The sequence below is a fragment of the Typha angustifolia genome, chromosome 15 (assembly GCF_048772165.1).
Source record: "Typha angustifolia cultivar Huaian chromosome 15, ASM4877216v1, whole genome shotgun sequence".
Taxonomy (NCBI): domain Eukaryota; kingdom Viridiplantae; phylum Streptophyta; class Magnoliopsida; order Poales; family Typhaceae; genus Typha; species Typha angustifolia.
The window spans coordinates 13,148,508-13,163,419 of record NC_133253.1 but is presented as its reverse complement, the minus strand read 5'-3'; the positions used below and the strand labels follow the sequence as shown (position 1 = coordinate 13,163,419).

The 14,912-nt window shown below is 36.4% G+C and overlaps 1 protein-coding gene and 1 long non-coding RNA gene across 7 annotated transcripts in view; one reads left to right on the top strand and one right to left on the bottom strand.

The window, feature by feature from the left end:
* LOC140778729 (uncharacterized) overlaps window positions 1-14,912 on the bottom strand; it is a 43,349-nt gene that overhangs the window by 2,847 nt on the left and 25,590 nt on the right. Inside the window, exons 4-12 of one of the 5 annotated variants that reach the window (XM_073123576.1) lie at window positions 4,554-4,895; window positions 4,092-4,412; window positions 3,689-4,015; window positions 2,628-3,548; window positions 2,394-2,543; window positions 2,084-2,287; window positions 1,908-2,000; window positions 1,000-1,713; window positions 86-895 (exon numbers count right to left, since the gene is read on the bottom strand). In XM_073123576.1, coding sequence (XP_072979677.1) covers window positions 86-895; window positions 1,000-1,713; window positions 1,908-2,000; window positions 2,084-2,287; window positions 2,394-2,543; window positions 2,628-3,548; window positions 3,689-4,015; window positions 4,092-4,412; window positions 4,554-4,895 — 3,882 coding nt within the window. The remainder of the gene's footprint in view (window positions 1-85; window positions 896-999; window positions 1,714-1,907; window positions 2,001-2,083; window positions 2,288-2,393; window positions 2,544-2,627; window positions 3,549-3,688; window positions 4,016-4,091; window positions 4,413-4,553; window positions 4,896-14,912) is intronic. The other 4 variants (XM_073123578.1, XM_073123579.1, XM_073123577.1 and 1 more) reach the window with 4 other exon arrangements.
* LOC140778730 (uncharacterized) overlaps window positions 3,059-14,912 on the top strand; it is a 37,927-nt gene continuing 26,073 nt past the window's right edge. For both annotated transcript variants that reach the window (XR_012107236.1, XR_012107235.1), the window contains exons 1-2: window positions 3,059-3,163; window positions 4,640-4,679. This is a non-coding gene — a long non-coding RNA (uncharacterized lncRNA). The remainder of the gene's footprint in view (window positions 3,164-4,639; window positions 4,680-14,912) is intronic.

The window sequence follows — 14,912 nt, the reverse complement described above, 5'->3', positions numbered from 1 at the left end:
TGAGGGAAATAGTAGAAATTCATGATGTTTATAAAGGATACAAATGGAAAAGAGTTCAGTGCTACTATGAATATACTGTCCTTACCTCCTCTGTATCATCATTGACATGCAACATCTCATGACCATGAGTATGCATCTTGTCTTTGTATTCTTGAATGACTCTTTCGGAGCTATATCCAACACCCGAATGTAGAAGCTTTTCATTCTCCAGGTCTTCTGTTATCTTGTTTTCTGGTCCCTCTCTAGTATTTTCTTTATCTTCTAGATTCACATTGTTGCACTTAGCTTTGGTGATTGCTTCAAAGACTTCCTTTACTCCTTGTATTTCATTAACTTTCTCTTGTTTCTCCTTTTCCATTTCCTTTATATCTATGGTATCAAGTTCTTTCTCATTCTTGTTTTCACTGTGCAATGCTAGTCCATCTGTTTCATCGCCATCTTCCATTGCATTGGAAATGTTGGCAGCTTTCTCAGATTGCACATTCCCCAATTTTATTATCTTGATCTCTGAAATTTTGTTCTCTTCTGAATTGTCCTTATTGTACTCACAGTTGTAAATCTGTTCTGATACCTTTAAGGATAACTGTAATTCAATTTTCTCCTCTTGCTCTTTGTCTTTCATTTTCTTTTCCTCTGCATTTTCCCCAATCTCTTGGTATTCTTTGTTTTCCTTCTCTGACACAGTTTGCTCTTTTATTTCACTATCTTTGCTGTTATACTGTTTTTGATCTTCAAAACCTACTATACGGGCATGTGTTTCCAAATCATATTTTAATAAGAATCCTCTTAAAGGTAAAGAATCATCATCAGCTCTTTCATCATGTGATAATTGGAATTTATCTTCCTTTTCTACTGCTGATTTAGTGTTCTCAGATGCCAGCTTAGAATCTTTAACCTGCATAACAGAGAAAATATCAGCTTAGTGCTAATGATCAATGACGATAGAAACTAGAAGGATTAATGAGCATATAATCTTCCTGTAACCCAACATTCACTGACCTCTTGATTGTTGTGTTTTAGTGCTTCTTCAGATACGATTTCTCCTGCTGCATTCTCAGTGTCAGGAATCGATGCTGGTTCCGTACTAAGCAAGTTGGATGCTATCTCAATGCATGCATCTAGTTCTCTTATTGGTGTCTCTTTTTCTTTGTTCTTTTCAGGGTCTAGTTCTTCCGAGACCAATGTAGATGCCTCGTTTTCTTCATCATTTCCCGTACCCTGAGATTGAACTTTTCGCATGGTTGATAGCACACTGACTCCATCAGAAATTGTTCCATCGTCACTTTTTCTTTCTTGTCTGGATTTTTGGCTAGGTTCATTGCCTTGTGATAAAGAAGCTATGCTGCTTGTCATTTCACTAACAATTTCCTCAAAAGTAGTTAGTGTACCTTCCATTGAATGATTCTGAGTTACTCCTGTCCCAGTGGTTATCTGTTGACTCTGTTCTTCATGTAGTATTGCAGAGGCTTCTTCTGTCTCCTCAGAATTATTATCCTTTTTGGAGGCATCAACATCACTGATGTTGTTCTTAGTTAATGTTTCCTGAGTCCATCTGTCGTGATCAGAATATACCTCATGCTTTATTTCTACCTGTCTTGTCTCCTCAGCCAGTGCAAGAATAAGGGGTAAATTGTCTTGAATCTTGGTTATGCATTTTTTCTCCTTTGAATTTACAATGTCAAATTCCCTACTCTGAGAGTCTAAATTGTAATTCTGCACCAGAATAGTACCAGTTAATTTTTGAGACAGTAATTTAAATAGTTTATGTTTAGCAGAGAAACAAGATAGGTTACTTTATAATGCTAATCATGAGACTGTAGAATTATGAAAAATTCACAGTTCCACTTTGCTCCTATAACAAGTCACATAACATATAATTTGGGCACAGTCCTTGGGGCATGACTTACATCCTTGAACATCTCATCTTTGGCTTTGGCAGGGCATGCCTCAGTCATTTCTTCCATATTTTGCTCTGTGGAGGATACTACTTCATAGTTGGGCTGCATCATAAGATTGCAATGAAACTTGTATGCGGAAATAAAATGGAGTAGAAATAAGGAAGAAAATTTTGTCAGTAACTAACCACTTGATATTTAAAATGGTTGTTCTCCATTGTTACATCATCCACAGTCGCTAACTCTCTCTGACCTTGGTGTAGGCTTTTCAATGCTGCTTTGTCAGCCAATGGAATTGTTGTAAGTGTAGCATCATCAATCATTTCATATGTGTCCACCATGTCCTTTATGCTTGAATTCTTGTTGTCATCCTGTTGCAATACAATTGTATTCTGCATTACAATTAATCACATCAATGGTATTGTGACACCAAAATTTTTATAGCCCTAAAGTTTTAATTACATGATACAATTAATCACTATATTGATGTGGTCAAACCTCTTTTTTTGGAGATCTTTCTTCAAAGGCTTGGACTTCATCTGCATTTATCTTCATATCACCAGTTTCTGAAATTTGGATCTTGACAGGTTCGCAATCTGCTGTCTTTTCAATGTTCTGTACTACTGTCTTAATCTGTATAATGGACAGCTTCACCAAATCACTAATAACAACAGATAGTAAGTAGAGTTTCTCTATTAAATTCTGTGATGATTATGCATATCCTGAACTTACCTCTTCTGTTGTTACTTTGCTCTTTTCATTATCTGGATTGCTAGGTGCAGTTTCTGGTTCTGCATCATCACATATCTTTTTCCCTTCCTTTTCATGCAGTCTTGTCTCGACAATATTCCTATCATTATCAATGGTCAAAGAACAAGCATCTGAATGTTTAATCTCTTCCTCAATTAATTGCCCCTCACCAAATTCACAAAATCTCTTGATCCATTCACTCATCATACTGGGGGAGGACTTCAAGGGAGTGTGTGAAATTTCCTCATTCTTTGGTACCTCTTTATCTCTCTTCTCTTCAAGTTCTATTTCGCAGGCATTTCTAGTCACATTCTTTTCAGAAGTTGATCTTGATGTCTTGTCACTCTTACTGTCTTCCTCTTCTTGCATTGGATTTATAGTGCTATCTAAGCTTGATCTTGATGTTATACTGGCAGGTACTTTGTCCTCAGCTAATTCTAAAATATCAATCCTTTGGTGAAGTTCATTTGATCTAGCATCAAGACCATCAAATTCTAAGCTGCCCGTGGCCAAATCTTGTGAGTTGGATAGAGATTCTTTCATAATATTGAGCATATTATCTTCCATGTTCTTTTGGATCTCATAATCAGTTTTACTAATTGTCACTTGATTGTTATCCTCAAGCACAGTGACTGCTTCAATTACAGCTTCAAGCTTTTCAGTGTCTATTTGTTTGTCATGCTCAGCAATTTCTATATTTTCTGCTGTTTTGGTACTTTTACCAATCTGCTCTGCACACACATATTTGGGCTCTTCGTCATGCTTTTTGTCAACTTTGTCATGTATTGCTTTCATCACCTGCTCATTCCTATCAGGAATATCACCTGTGTTCTTTTGTACAAGATTCTCATCCTCCACTTTTGCAGCTTCAGCACTCTCATTCATATCATTCATTACAGGGATCTATTCGAGGATTGAAAATGACAAAGAAAAAAGGGCTCAAATGAAAGTTTAATAGGGAAAAATAAAACTTTGTTGAACTAGTTCATACTTCTGACCATTTTATTAAACTTAAAAGTTGTTAATCAGATAAGTAAACAAACCATCTTGTTGATGTCGAGATTGTCTATTAAGTTGTGGTTCTTGGTGAATTCTGTCTCACAAGTTGTATTTTTATTTGGGTCCTCAATTACGGATTCAGTAACAATTTTGTCCTCCTGATAGTCTTCCTCATCTTTGTTCCCATCAGCTTCTGTACCTTCTTTGATGTTGGTAATCTGATGAAGTTCTTCAGAGAATGTATCTAGGACTTCCTGATGCTTCTCTTTAATGGCATCAGCAATATCATCTATATTTTTCTGTGCACTTACCCTATCCTCCAAAGTTGCAATTTTAGTAGCACCATACTTACTAGGAACTTCAGGAACCTCCTTTATTATTCATCAATAGAAAAAAAAAAGTTTAGATTATATGTATACAAATTTTAAGGAGTAGTGGAAGTTTTACCTCAACTTTATCACCATCTTCGCCAACCCCTGTGGCTTCTGATACATCAGTCTGGACCTTAGCTATTATAAAATCAAATGTCTCAGGCTCACTCCTTTCTTTGTCAATGGATTGTAGAATGCTGTCTTTGCTGATAATAGTTTGATGGGATTGTTCTTCAAATTTGAGGTCTTCTTCATGATTTTTGTCGAGAGAAGTGCATATTGTTTGTACAGAGCAGACATGTTTATCAGGATTATCTTTCAGATTCTTTTCTAGACGTTCCTCCTCCACTATATTTGCCATTACATTTTCCTTGTTCACATCAACTTCTTCACATATCTGTTTCAAAATTGATATATGAAATTTTTTGTTTAGATGGACATTTGAAAAATAATTCAATGTGGTGAAATTATTGTATTATCTTCTGATAAAATACTATAGAGGTTATTTAAATATAGGCCATTGGATATAGAAGAGAACCATTTTCATGATGTTAGGATCTTCCTTTGAGTTCTCATTCTTGGTGAGTTCTTTTTCTGATGTTGTATCTTGTTTCTTGTCTTCAGATACTGATTCTTGAAGATACTGGCATTCCTCTTCTTTCTGGTAATCTTTGTCTTTGCTGTCATTGCTCCCAGTAGTTTCATGAAGTTGTTCTTTACTTGCAGAATCTGTTGCTTCTTCATGCATTTTGTCCACTAGATCATCCTTGTGCTGTCCAATCAATAGACATGTATTAGAGGCATCTAGTTTGTTGCTGATATTTTTGTTGTCCATCGTTGTAGGTTTAGAGTCACAATTCTGATTGATGATGTTTGATATCTGTTTGAAATGTAAATGGTATCATTGAATTTGAGCCAAGGAGTTGGTATAATAAAGTTGTAAATGGTTAAAGAATGGACTTCATAGGAAAAAATGGTAATGAACTAACTTCAATGTTATATTTGGGCTTTTGCTAGTAAAGTTCCATGAGTGTTTCCTTAGATTAGCTTTAGTGTATAATGACTTGATTAATTGACAATATCCACAACAATTGTAGAATGCAGAACCTTAAGCCCTAACAAGGATTTGCCTGATGAGGACAATCTGTGGTAAAAACATGTTAAAAACCTTTACCTATCCTTTTATCTCATCTTCCATAGGACAGGTTTCCTGGGAAAGGCCGCAGGATACATCTATGATGTATTCATTTCTTTCATCTACCTATTGTTTTTTTGGGTTTGACAAAAATTCTTTTTTTAAAAAGACCAAGAAAATTTATGTCTTGCTTCACTATAAGTTTATTTACTTATTAATGTGCCATAATTAATTAATCTCTAATTACAATATATGTTTATTCACATACATATCTATGCATAACTGGGAAACATGGATACTTCAAAACTCTAGCCTTATCGAATTGGATACAATATTATTGGATGCTTCTTAGATACGTGTCAGATACTTTCTTTGTTAACTCGTCAATTGCTCTAAAAGCGTATACTTTTTGAGTACGGTGGTTTTTATATCTTATATTTTAACACTCCTCATTTCTAAGCTAAGACATTTTGATAGGCCTAAGAAGTGGCTTTAATTAAATGAGTGGGGTTCCATATTTTCAGAAAAAGATGGGCATAGTAGAAATTGAACCAATGACACTCTAGCTCTAATACTATATTACTTCACTAATTGCTCTTAAAGCTTAAGCTGTTAAAAGAAGGTGGTTTTTATATTTTATATTTTATCATCCTTTACATGTCATATTTTTTGGAAAGAAAAGAAAAAAAGGGATACTCTTAGATAATAGATATTTCCATGATACTTGTTAGATACTTTGAGAGTTCAAAGACAAGTCAAATTAGAGGTTTTCTGTCAGGTCAAGAAGGTTTCATTTGCAACAAAATTGACCCTAGATGTTATTTTATTATATGTCATCTATGAATTTGAATTTTGAAGGGAATCAAATCAGATTTCATGCCACAAATGCACAATTAACTCACGATGCAGAAACAAGTGTGGCGGGGACACCACCTTTTGTCACGTTTATTCTCGTAAGCACAAAAAGGCTACACCCGTGGCCTTTTGGCTTAACGAGGGTTGTGACTAGTCACCTTCTAGGGCTATTTTTCGTCTTTTGTCTTTTAGTCACCTTCTAGGGCTATTTTCGTCTTTTGTCTTTTACTTTATTTGGCCTATATAAAAGCTTGTAATCATCTTTTATGGGTTAATAAATATTTTGAGAGCTTTTGCCTATTGAGTGTTTGTTGGTGGATTCTAACGTCGGTGGATTCTGACACCCCGATTGGTGGATTCCTCGGGTTTGATTATTTCTCCCTACTTTTTCTTCTCAACTCTACAATCAAGATGTTGTTCTGCATCAAAGTGCGGCTTTCATTGTATATTCTTATTGCTTGAGTGTCACGACCCAAAATAGGAATTATGACCGGCCATGCATCTCAATATGCTTGAGATGCACGAAGGCTTATTAATACTCTACGTGTACGATGACAAAATAAATAAATAAAATGAAAATGTGTTTTATTAAATTTTATAACTAATTGCAATAAAGATAAAAACAATGTTAATGTTTTTGAGTCTCTAAATTAAATAAAGAAAACTTCTAATCTAAAGCACAAAATCTAAAAGAGCGAAAAGGTAAATAGGTGAATCCTAAGTGGAGGTGGAGTTCGGGTACATCTCGCTTAGTCGCCCACAGCCCAGCCCAACTGATTTGGGCTTATTTTAGCCCAAATTAATTATTCTTGGGTTAAATTGTAGAAAGATTTTTAATAATTGTTTTAATTAAAAATGTTATTGTTATTTATTATTTAAGGTGGTGATTTTTAGTACGTGAGCTAGAGATTTGAGATTTCGGTTGTCTTGTCTAGACTCAGGTGAGTGGGTTCACTCACATGTTTATTTTATTGTATTTCGTATTTTTGTCAGACCATGTAAATTTTCTGTGTACAAATTATTTATTTCACCCTTATGTGTAAAAATTAAATTGTTGCAATTTCTGTGTGCAAATCTATTTATTTCATCCATACGTGCGAAAATTTAATTGTTTTATTTTCTGTGTGCATTTAATTATTATATTCAGTGCATCACCATACTTCGTGCAAATATTAAAATTTGTGAAAAGAAAAATGAGATTAGTATTGATACGACTTAGAGAACAGTCCTGGTATAAATTGTTTGCGATTTTCCGTGGTGACTCAAGTCTATCTAGAAGTCCAGGGGAAAGTCCTAAATTAGATCACTGCGGTAACTTTCTTAGGTGACTCTGGCGGGGTTAGGGAACAATCCTAGGATGAATGAGAAAATTTTCTAGGTGACTCTAACTTCTCTCAACGTTTAGAGGAAAAGACAGAGTGTGTTAATCACAGGGTGATACCCTCTGATGACCCTAACTTGATCAGCTATGAAGAAAAGTCCCGAGCGTCATCTCGAGGTGACTTCTAGTTGATGTGGATTCACAGGGTTTAGACCTATTGAGACATGACAGTATAAATATCAAAAGATGTTAATATGTTGAAAACATGCAAGGTTACAAGTTGTGACATCTCTCTATTGTTATCATTGCTATTATTTAGAGAGCATGCCTATTGCATATTGTGATGGATATTGTTGCTTTTAGTTTAATTTATTCAACATTAATATGAATTAAAATTTATTTGGTTTTCGAGTGAATTAAAATTTATTTGGTTTTCGAGTGGATTCCACTCACTGAGCTATGATTGTTGGCTCATGGGTTCTATTGTTTTTGTATTATTATTTATTTCAGGTAATAGTCAGCGGGGCGACTAAGCGAGATGTACCCGGACTCTACCTCCACTTAGGATTCACCTATTCCTTTCCGCTCTTTTAGATTTTGTGCTTTAGATTAGAAGTTTTATTTATTTAATTTAGAGACTCAAAAATATTAACATTATTTTTATCTTTATTGTAATTAGTCATAAAATTTAATAAAGCACATTCTCATTTTATTTATTTATTTTGTCATCGTACACGTAGAGAGTATTAATAAGGCTTCGTGCATCTCAAGCATATTGAGATGCATGGCCGGTCATGATTCCTATTTTGGATCGTGACATTGAGTATTTCACAAGTTCTCTTTTTCTACTTTCTGCACTTAATCCATTAATAAACTGTAAGATGATAAAGGATTTGAAAAGGGACAATTTAGGATTGTTCGTTTTTCTTTTAAGAGAAAATTACAAATAACACCCTAAATTTTGACTTATTATAAAACATAAATAAAGTCCTCTCTTTTTATTATTTATAGATAGAGCCTCTTATCTGCTAAAGGACTACGAGCAACGCTTTGAGTTAAGTTTAATTTAACAATTACCCAACAAAATGAAATAAAAAGTAGAATATTTTGTCCATTTAAACTGATAGTTTTATACTTCCTAAATTACCTTTATCTTATGGGATTTAGATATGATTTTAGTATTTTAGAGACTTGATTTGATCTTATTTTGTTGAAAATTGGTGTTTTGGTTTGTTTTGAAGCTGTTTTGGAGATTAAGTTAACCTGATAGTTGGGTTGTACTATATATCTAATGATATGGTTCGGCTTGGTACATTTTTAGCAAATAAGGGGCTCTTTTTGTAAATAATGAAAAGAGAGGGCTTTATTTGTAATATAGTCAAAACATAGGTGTTATTTATAAGGGTAAATTTCAAATTACCCTACGGTTAGGCCTAAAAATCAAATTTTCACCCTAAACTTTTATTTATATCACTTTGCCCTCCTATGATTTAGATTAATGCAAAACTGGCAACTTTTTCCTCTAAACTTATAAAAAAAATATAAACTACTATAATACCCTTATGAATCTTCTACCCATATTTTAAACAAAATGAGCTTTCAACCTCTTTTATCTTCTCCTATCTATGATTACAAGCCTCAAATCTTAGTATTTATCTATAAGAACTGAAAATAATAATAATAATAATAATAATAATAATAATAATAATAATAATAATAATAAAAAAATACCTCTGGGAGCGTTTGTGCACTGCACATACGCACCCTTTACCCTTTTTGCCAGCACACAACGAGGCAGTCGCAAATATTTTGGCCGAATCCAAATCTGATTTACATTTGGGTTTTTCTCTATAAATTAAACCATAAATTCTCTCTTCTTTACTCTAGCCTCCTTTCTTTTTCTTCTTGTTCTTCTTTCGTTGCCGTCGAAGTCACGACGTAGGATTGAATCGTCAGAGTATCGCCGGAGCAATAGGAGACCACCACACGACTCATTGGTAAGCCCTCTCCCACCACTCACAATTAATTTAAGTTTAATAGGTTAAAATAGAAATACCTAATTTAGAAGATCGTTATAAGAACTAAGAAAAAAAAAATTTCTTGGAGCGCACATGCACCCCTTCACCCTGTCCCTCACTGACACGCGACGAGGTAGCCATGAGTATTTTAGCCGAATCCAAATCTAATTTAGATTAGATTTTTCGCTATAAATTTAAACCCTAAATTCTCTCTCTCCTTCAGCCTAGCCTCCTTATTTCTTGTCGTTCAAGTCACAATATGGGATTGAATTGCCAAAGTATTGCCGGAGCAATAGGGGACCACCACGACTCATCGGTAGGCCCTCTCCCACCCCTCAAATTCAGCAGCTTCGGGTCGCTACCGCTTGTGTACCAGAGCCTCGTGTTGTAGGCATGCTTCCCTAGAGTCTTCATGGCTCGGTGTGTGGTAGAAGACGATTCCATGGTTGCCGATCATAGAGTCGAGCAGTCGATCGTCATCTATGGCTTTTCCACCTTGCGTGGTCTACGAGGTGTGAGGGTGTTGGGGAGCTTGAGGTGCGGTCGACAGATCGTCACTGGTAGTGGTCGTCGGCGGACACTCTCTCTCTATCTTCTCTTCCTTGCGTCGATCGTGGGGAGGAATTTGGTTGGGATCGGGTTTAACCCGAGGCAACCCTTTTTGTTATTTTGCGGGTTTGAGTTTGGGTTCGGGTTCGGGTTCGGGTCTAGATTTCGGATCCAAAGACCCGACTCGAACCATTTAAATGGAGGGTGGGTTGCGGGACAGCCCGCAGCCCAGTCCATTGCATTTTGGATGGGCCCTGGCCTAGCCTGATTGATTGATTGGTGTGGGCTGCAGGTCAGCAGTAGCTCAGCTCAATCCAATGGGTTTAATTTAACATATTTTAGCTATTTATTTAGTTTAAAATCTTAGAAGTTATGATATTATTTAATTTAAAATTTTATTGTTATTTATTATTAAAAGTGGTGATTTTTAGCACGTGGACTAGAGATTAGAGATTTCAGTTGTTTTATCTAGATTTAGGTGAGTGAGTTCACTCACATATCTATTCATATTATATCGTACCTTTGATCAGACCACGTATTTCTCTATGTGCATATTTATTTATTACAATTTCGGTGTGCAAATTTATTATTATATTTTCTGTGTGCAATTTAATTATTATAATTATATACGCAAAATGTATAATTCAGTGCATCGTCATACTTTGTGCAAATTATAAATTTTAGTGGGGAAAAATATAACTAGTATTGGTATAACTTAGAAAACAGTCCCGGCATAGAACGCTTGCGATTTTCCGATGTGACTCTAAGTTTAATTGAAAGTCCAGGAGAAAGTCTTATTTCAGATCACTGCGGAGATTTTTTTAGGTGACTCTTGTAAGGCTAGAGAACAGTTCTAGGATAGATCAAAAGACTTCCTAAGGTGACTCTAATCTCTCTCAACGGTTAATGAAAAAGATAGAGTGTTTTTATCATATAGTGATACCTCCTGATGACCTTAACCGGATCAGCTATGAAGAAAAAAGCCAAGCGTCATCTCGAGGTAACTCCTAGTTGATATGAATTTATAGGATATAGCCCCAATTGAGACAAATGACATTCTTATTATTAAGAAAAATTTAGGTATGTTGGAACTGAGCATGTTGCCTATTATTGTTACTTTAAGAATATGCTTAGTAGAATTGTCATTTTATATTGTAAAATTTGGATTTTATTTAACCTTATAAACTTTGGATATATTTGGCTTTCAAGTGGATTCCACTCATTGAGTTATAGTTGTTGGCTCATGAATTTTCCTTTTCTAATATTTTAGATAATGGTTAGCGTTGTGAGAACTGAAACAAAAAATTGAGAGAAAATATGGTGCACGTGCGCTGCATGTGCAACCCCCTTCTCTCTCCCTTTTCGTCACGCGACGAGACGGCCATAGAGATCTCGTCGAATCCAAATCTAAGTTAGATTTGAATTTTTACCGTATAAATTAAACCCTAATTCTCTCTCTCTTCTTTACCCAGCCTATTTTCCCTCTTCTTGTTCTTCTTCTCCTTCATTTTCTTCTTTGTTGTCGTCGGAGTCATGATGTGGATTTGAATCGCCAGAGCATCACCGAAGCAATAGGGGACTACCATGCGACTCATCGATAAGCCCTCCCCCACCCCTCAAATTTAATTTAAGTTTAATGGGTTAAAATAGAAATACCTAATTTTGGTGTTGCGGCCTCATCGGTAAACCTCGTTGGCTGGCAGCTTCGAGTCGCTACCGCTCCGTCATCGAAAACTTCATGCTTTAAGCCTTGTGTCGATGATACCTTCTAAGGAGGCCCTCGTGGCTCGGGTCATGGTTGGCCATGGGTGGGGAGTCTTCCATTGCTGGTCGCCATGATCAATCTTCCCTCCTCTTGTTCAAGTCGTCGAGGTTGCTAGGAAGGCTTCGACGAGGTTGGTAGGTCGCTAGCGGCCACTTTTTAGGTCATCGAGGTCACTAGGAAGGCTTCGGCGAGGTTGGTAAGTCGCCGGCAATAGTGGTCGCCGACGTTTCTCTCCCTTCCCTTTCCTCTTTCTCTCTTCTTTCTCCTTCACCGATCTCTTTGACCCGAGCCAACCCATTTCTTCTCTCGGGTTCGGGTCTGAGTTGTGGACCCGACTCGACCCGACCCTTTAATATTAAGTCATGGTGTCAAAACAAAAAAAAAAAAAAAAAAAAAAAAAAAAAAAAAAGCGGAGGGTGCACGTGCAGCCCCTCTCCCTCTCCCTCTCCCTCTCCAGCACGCAGCTGATTTGGGGGGATTTCATCTAATCCGAATTGGATTAGATTTAATCCTCTCCTAATCTATAATTAGCCCTAATCCTCTCTCTCTAGAACCCTACGCCCTCTTTCTTTCTCTCTCTTTCTCTCTCTCTCTCTCTTTTCATCCTCCTTCACCGACGGAGTTGTCGCCGTGGAATCGGCCAGCCGGAGCGCCGCCGGAGCCAGCAGAGACCACCACACGACTCCCACGTAAGCCCTCTCCCACCCTCTAATTTAATTAAATTTTAAATGAGAAAATTCGAAATTTACCTGATTTGGGGGTTTTCGGCCTCGTCGGCAAATCGGGCCGGCCGACGGCTTCGAGTCGCGGCCGCTACCTCCGGATCCCGTCAGGAACTAAGGGTGCGCCGGCGAACCTCCGCAGTGGCGGCCGCCGGCGTCGCCTTCTTCTTCTTCTTCTTCTTCTTCTTCTTCTTCTTCCTTCTTTCCTCTCTTTTTCTCTCTCTCTCTTCGGTTTGGGGAAGACAGACTCGGGTTGCCGAGTCTGATCTTCTCCCTTTAGTGATGGATTCGGGTCGGGTTGGATCCGAATCCAAGGAACCCGACCCGGTTCCATTATCTAATTGGATTGGGCCTTGGCCCAATCCATTTATGAAATGGTTTTGGGTGGGCTGCGGGCCAACTGCAGCCCAGCCCAATTGATTTGGGTTTATTTTAGCCCAAATTAATTATTCTTAGGTAAAATTGTATAAACTTTTTTTTTAATAATTGTTTTAATTAAAAATGTTATTGTTATTTATTATTTAAGGTGGTGATTTTTAGTACGTGGGCTAGAGATTTGAGATTTTGGTTGTCTTGCCTAGACTCAGGTGAGTGGGTTCACTCACGTATTTATTTTATTGTATTTCATATTCTTGTCAGACTATGTAAATTTTCTGTGTGCAAATTATTTATTTCACCCCCATGTGTAAAAATTAAATTATTGCAATTTCTGTATGCAAGTCTATTTATTTCATCCGTACATGCGAAAATTTAATTGTTTTATTTTCTGTGTGCATTTAATTATTATATTCAGTGCATCACCATACTTCGTGCTAATATTGAAAATTGTGAAAAGAAAAATGAGACTAATGTTGATATGACTTAGAGAACAGTCCCGGTATAAATCGTTTGTGATTTTCCGTGGTGACTCAAGTCTATCTAGAAGTCCAGGGGAAAGTCCTAAATTAGATCACTGCGGTGACTTCCTTAGGTGACTCTGGCAGGGTTAGGGAACAGTCCTAGGAGAGATTCCTAAGTGACTCTAACTTCTCTCAACGGTTAGAGGAAAAGACAGAGTGTGTTGATCACAGGGTGATACCCTCTGATGACCCTAACCGGATCAGCTATGAAGAAAAGTCCCGAGCGTCATCTCGAGGTGACTTCTAGTTGGTGTGGATCCACAGGGTTTAGACCCATTGAGACATATGACAGTATAAATATCAAAAAGATGTAATAAATTTGAAAACGTGCAAGGTTACAAGTTGTGACATTTCTCTATTGTTACTATTGTTATTATGTAGAGAGCATGTCTATTGCATATTATGATGGTTATTGTTGCTTTTAGTTCATTTATTCAGCATTAATATGTTTTAAAAAATTTATTTGGTTCGAGTGGATTCCACTCACTGAGCTATATTTGTTGGCTCACGAGTTCTATTGTTTTGTATTTGTTTATTTATTTCAGGTAATAGTCAGCGGGGCGACTGAGCGTGATGTACCCGGATTCCACCTCCACTTAGGATTCACCTATTTACCCTTCCGCTCTTTTAGATTTTGTGCTCTAGATTAGAAGACTTTATTTTATTTTATTTAGTTTTAGAGATTCAAAAACATTAACATTGTTTATTTTATTCCAATTGCCTTTAGTAATAAAATTTTAATAAAGCATATTCTCATTTTATTTAATTATCTCGTCATCGTATAGATAGAGAGTATTATTAAGGCTTCGTGCATCTCAAGCATATTGAGATGCATGGCCGGTCGTGATTCCTATTTTTGGGTCGTGACACATGGGTTGCAAGCCAACCTGCAGCCTAGTTTCTTGTTGGCTTCCCAATTAGCATGAAGTGAAAGGGTGGGCTACAGGTCAGTTTGTAGCCCAGTCCAATCCAATGAGTTTTATTCAACCTATTGTAGTTATTTATTTGGGTTTAAAAATTTAGAAACTTTATTATGGAAAAAAATTAAAATTATTGTTATTTTTGTATTGTTTAAAGGTGGTGAGTTTTAACACATGAACTAGAGACTAGAGGATTTTAATTGTTTTACCTAGAATTAGGTGAGTGGATTCACTGACAGATTTATTTATGTTATATTTCGTACCTTTATTAGACCATGTAATTTGTTATATGCAAATCTATTTATTTCATTCTTATGTGCAAATTTATTTATTATATTTTCTATGTGCATTTAATTATTATAACAGTGCATCGCCATACCTTGTGCGAATTACAAATTTTAGTGGGAAAAAATAAAACTAGTATTGGTATAACTATGAGAATAGTCCCAGTATAGTTCGCTTGCCGCTTCCCTTGGTGACTCAAATTTATATGGAAGTCCATGAGAGTCCTATATCAGATCACTGTGGTGTTAGGTAACAGTCCCAGGATGGATCAGAAACTTTCTAAGATGACTCTAACATTTTTTAATGGTTAGTGAAAAAGACAGAGTATGTTGATCACATAGTGACACCTACCTCCTGATGACTCTAATCGGATCAGCTATGAGGAAAAGACCCGAGCGTCATCTTAAGATGACTTCTAGTTGATGTGG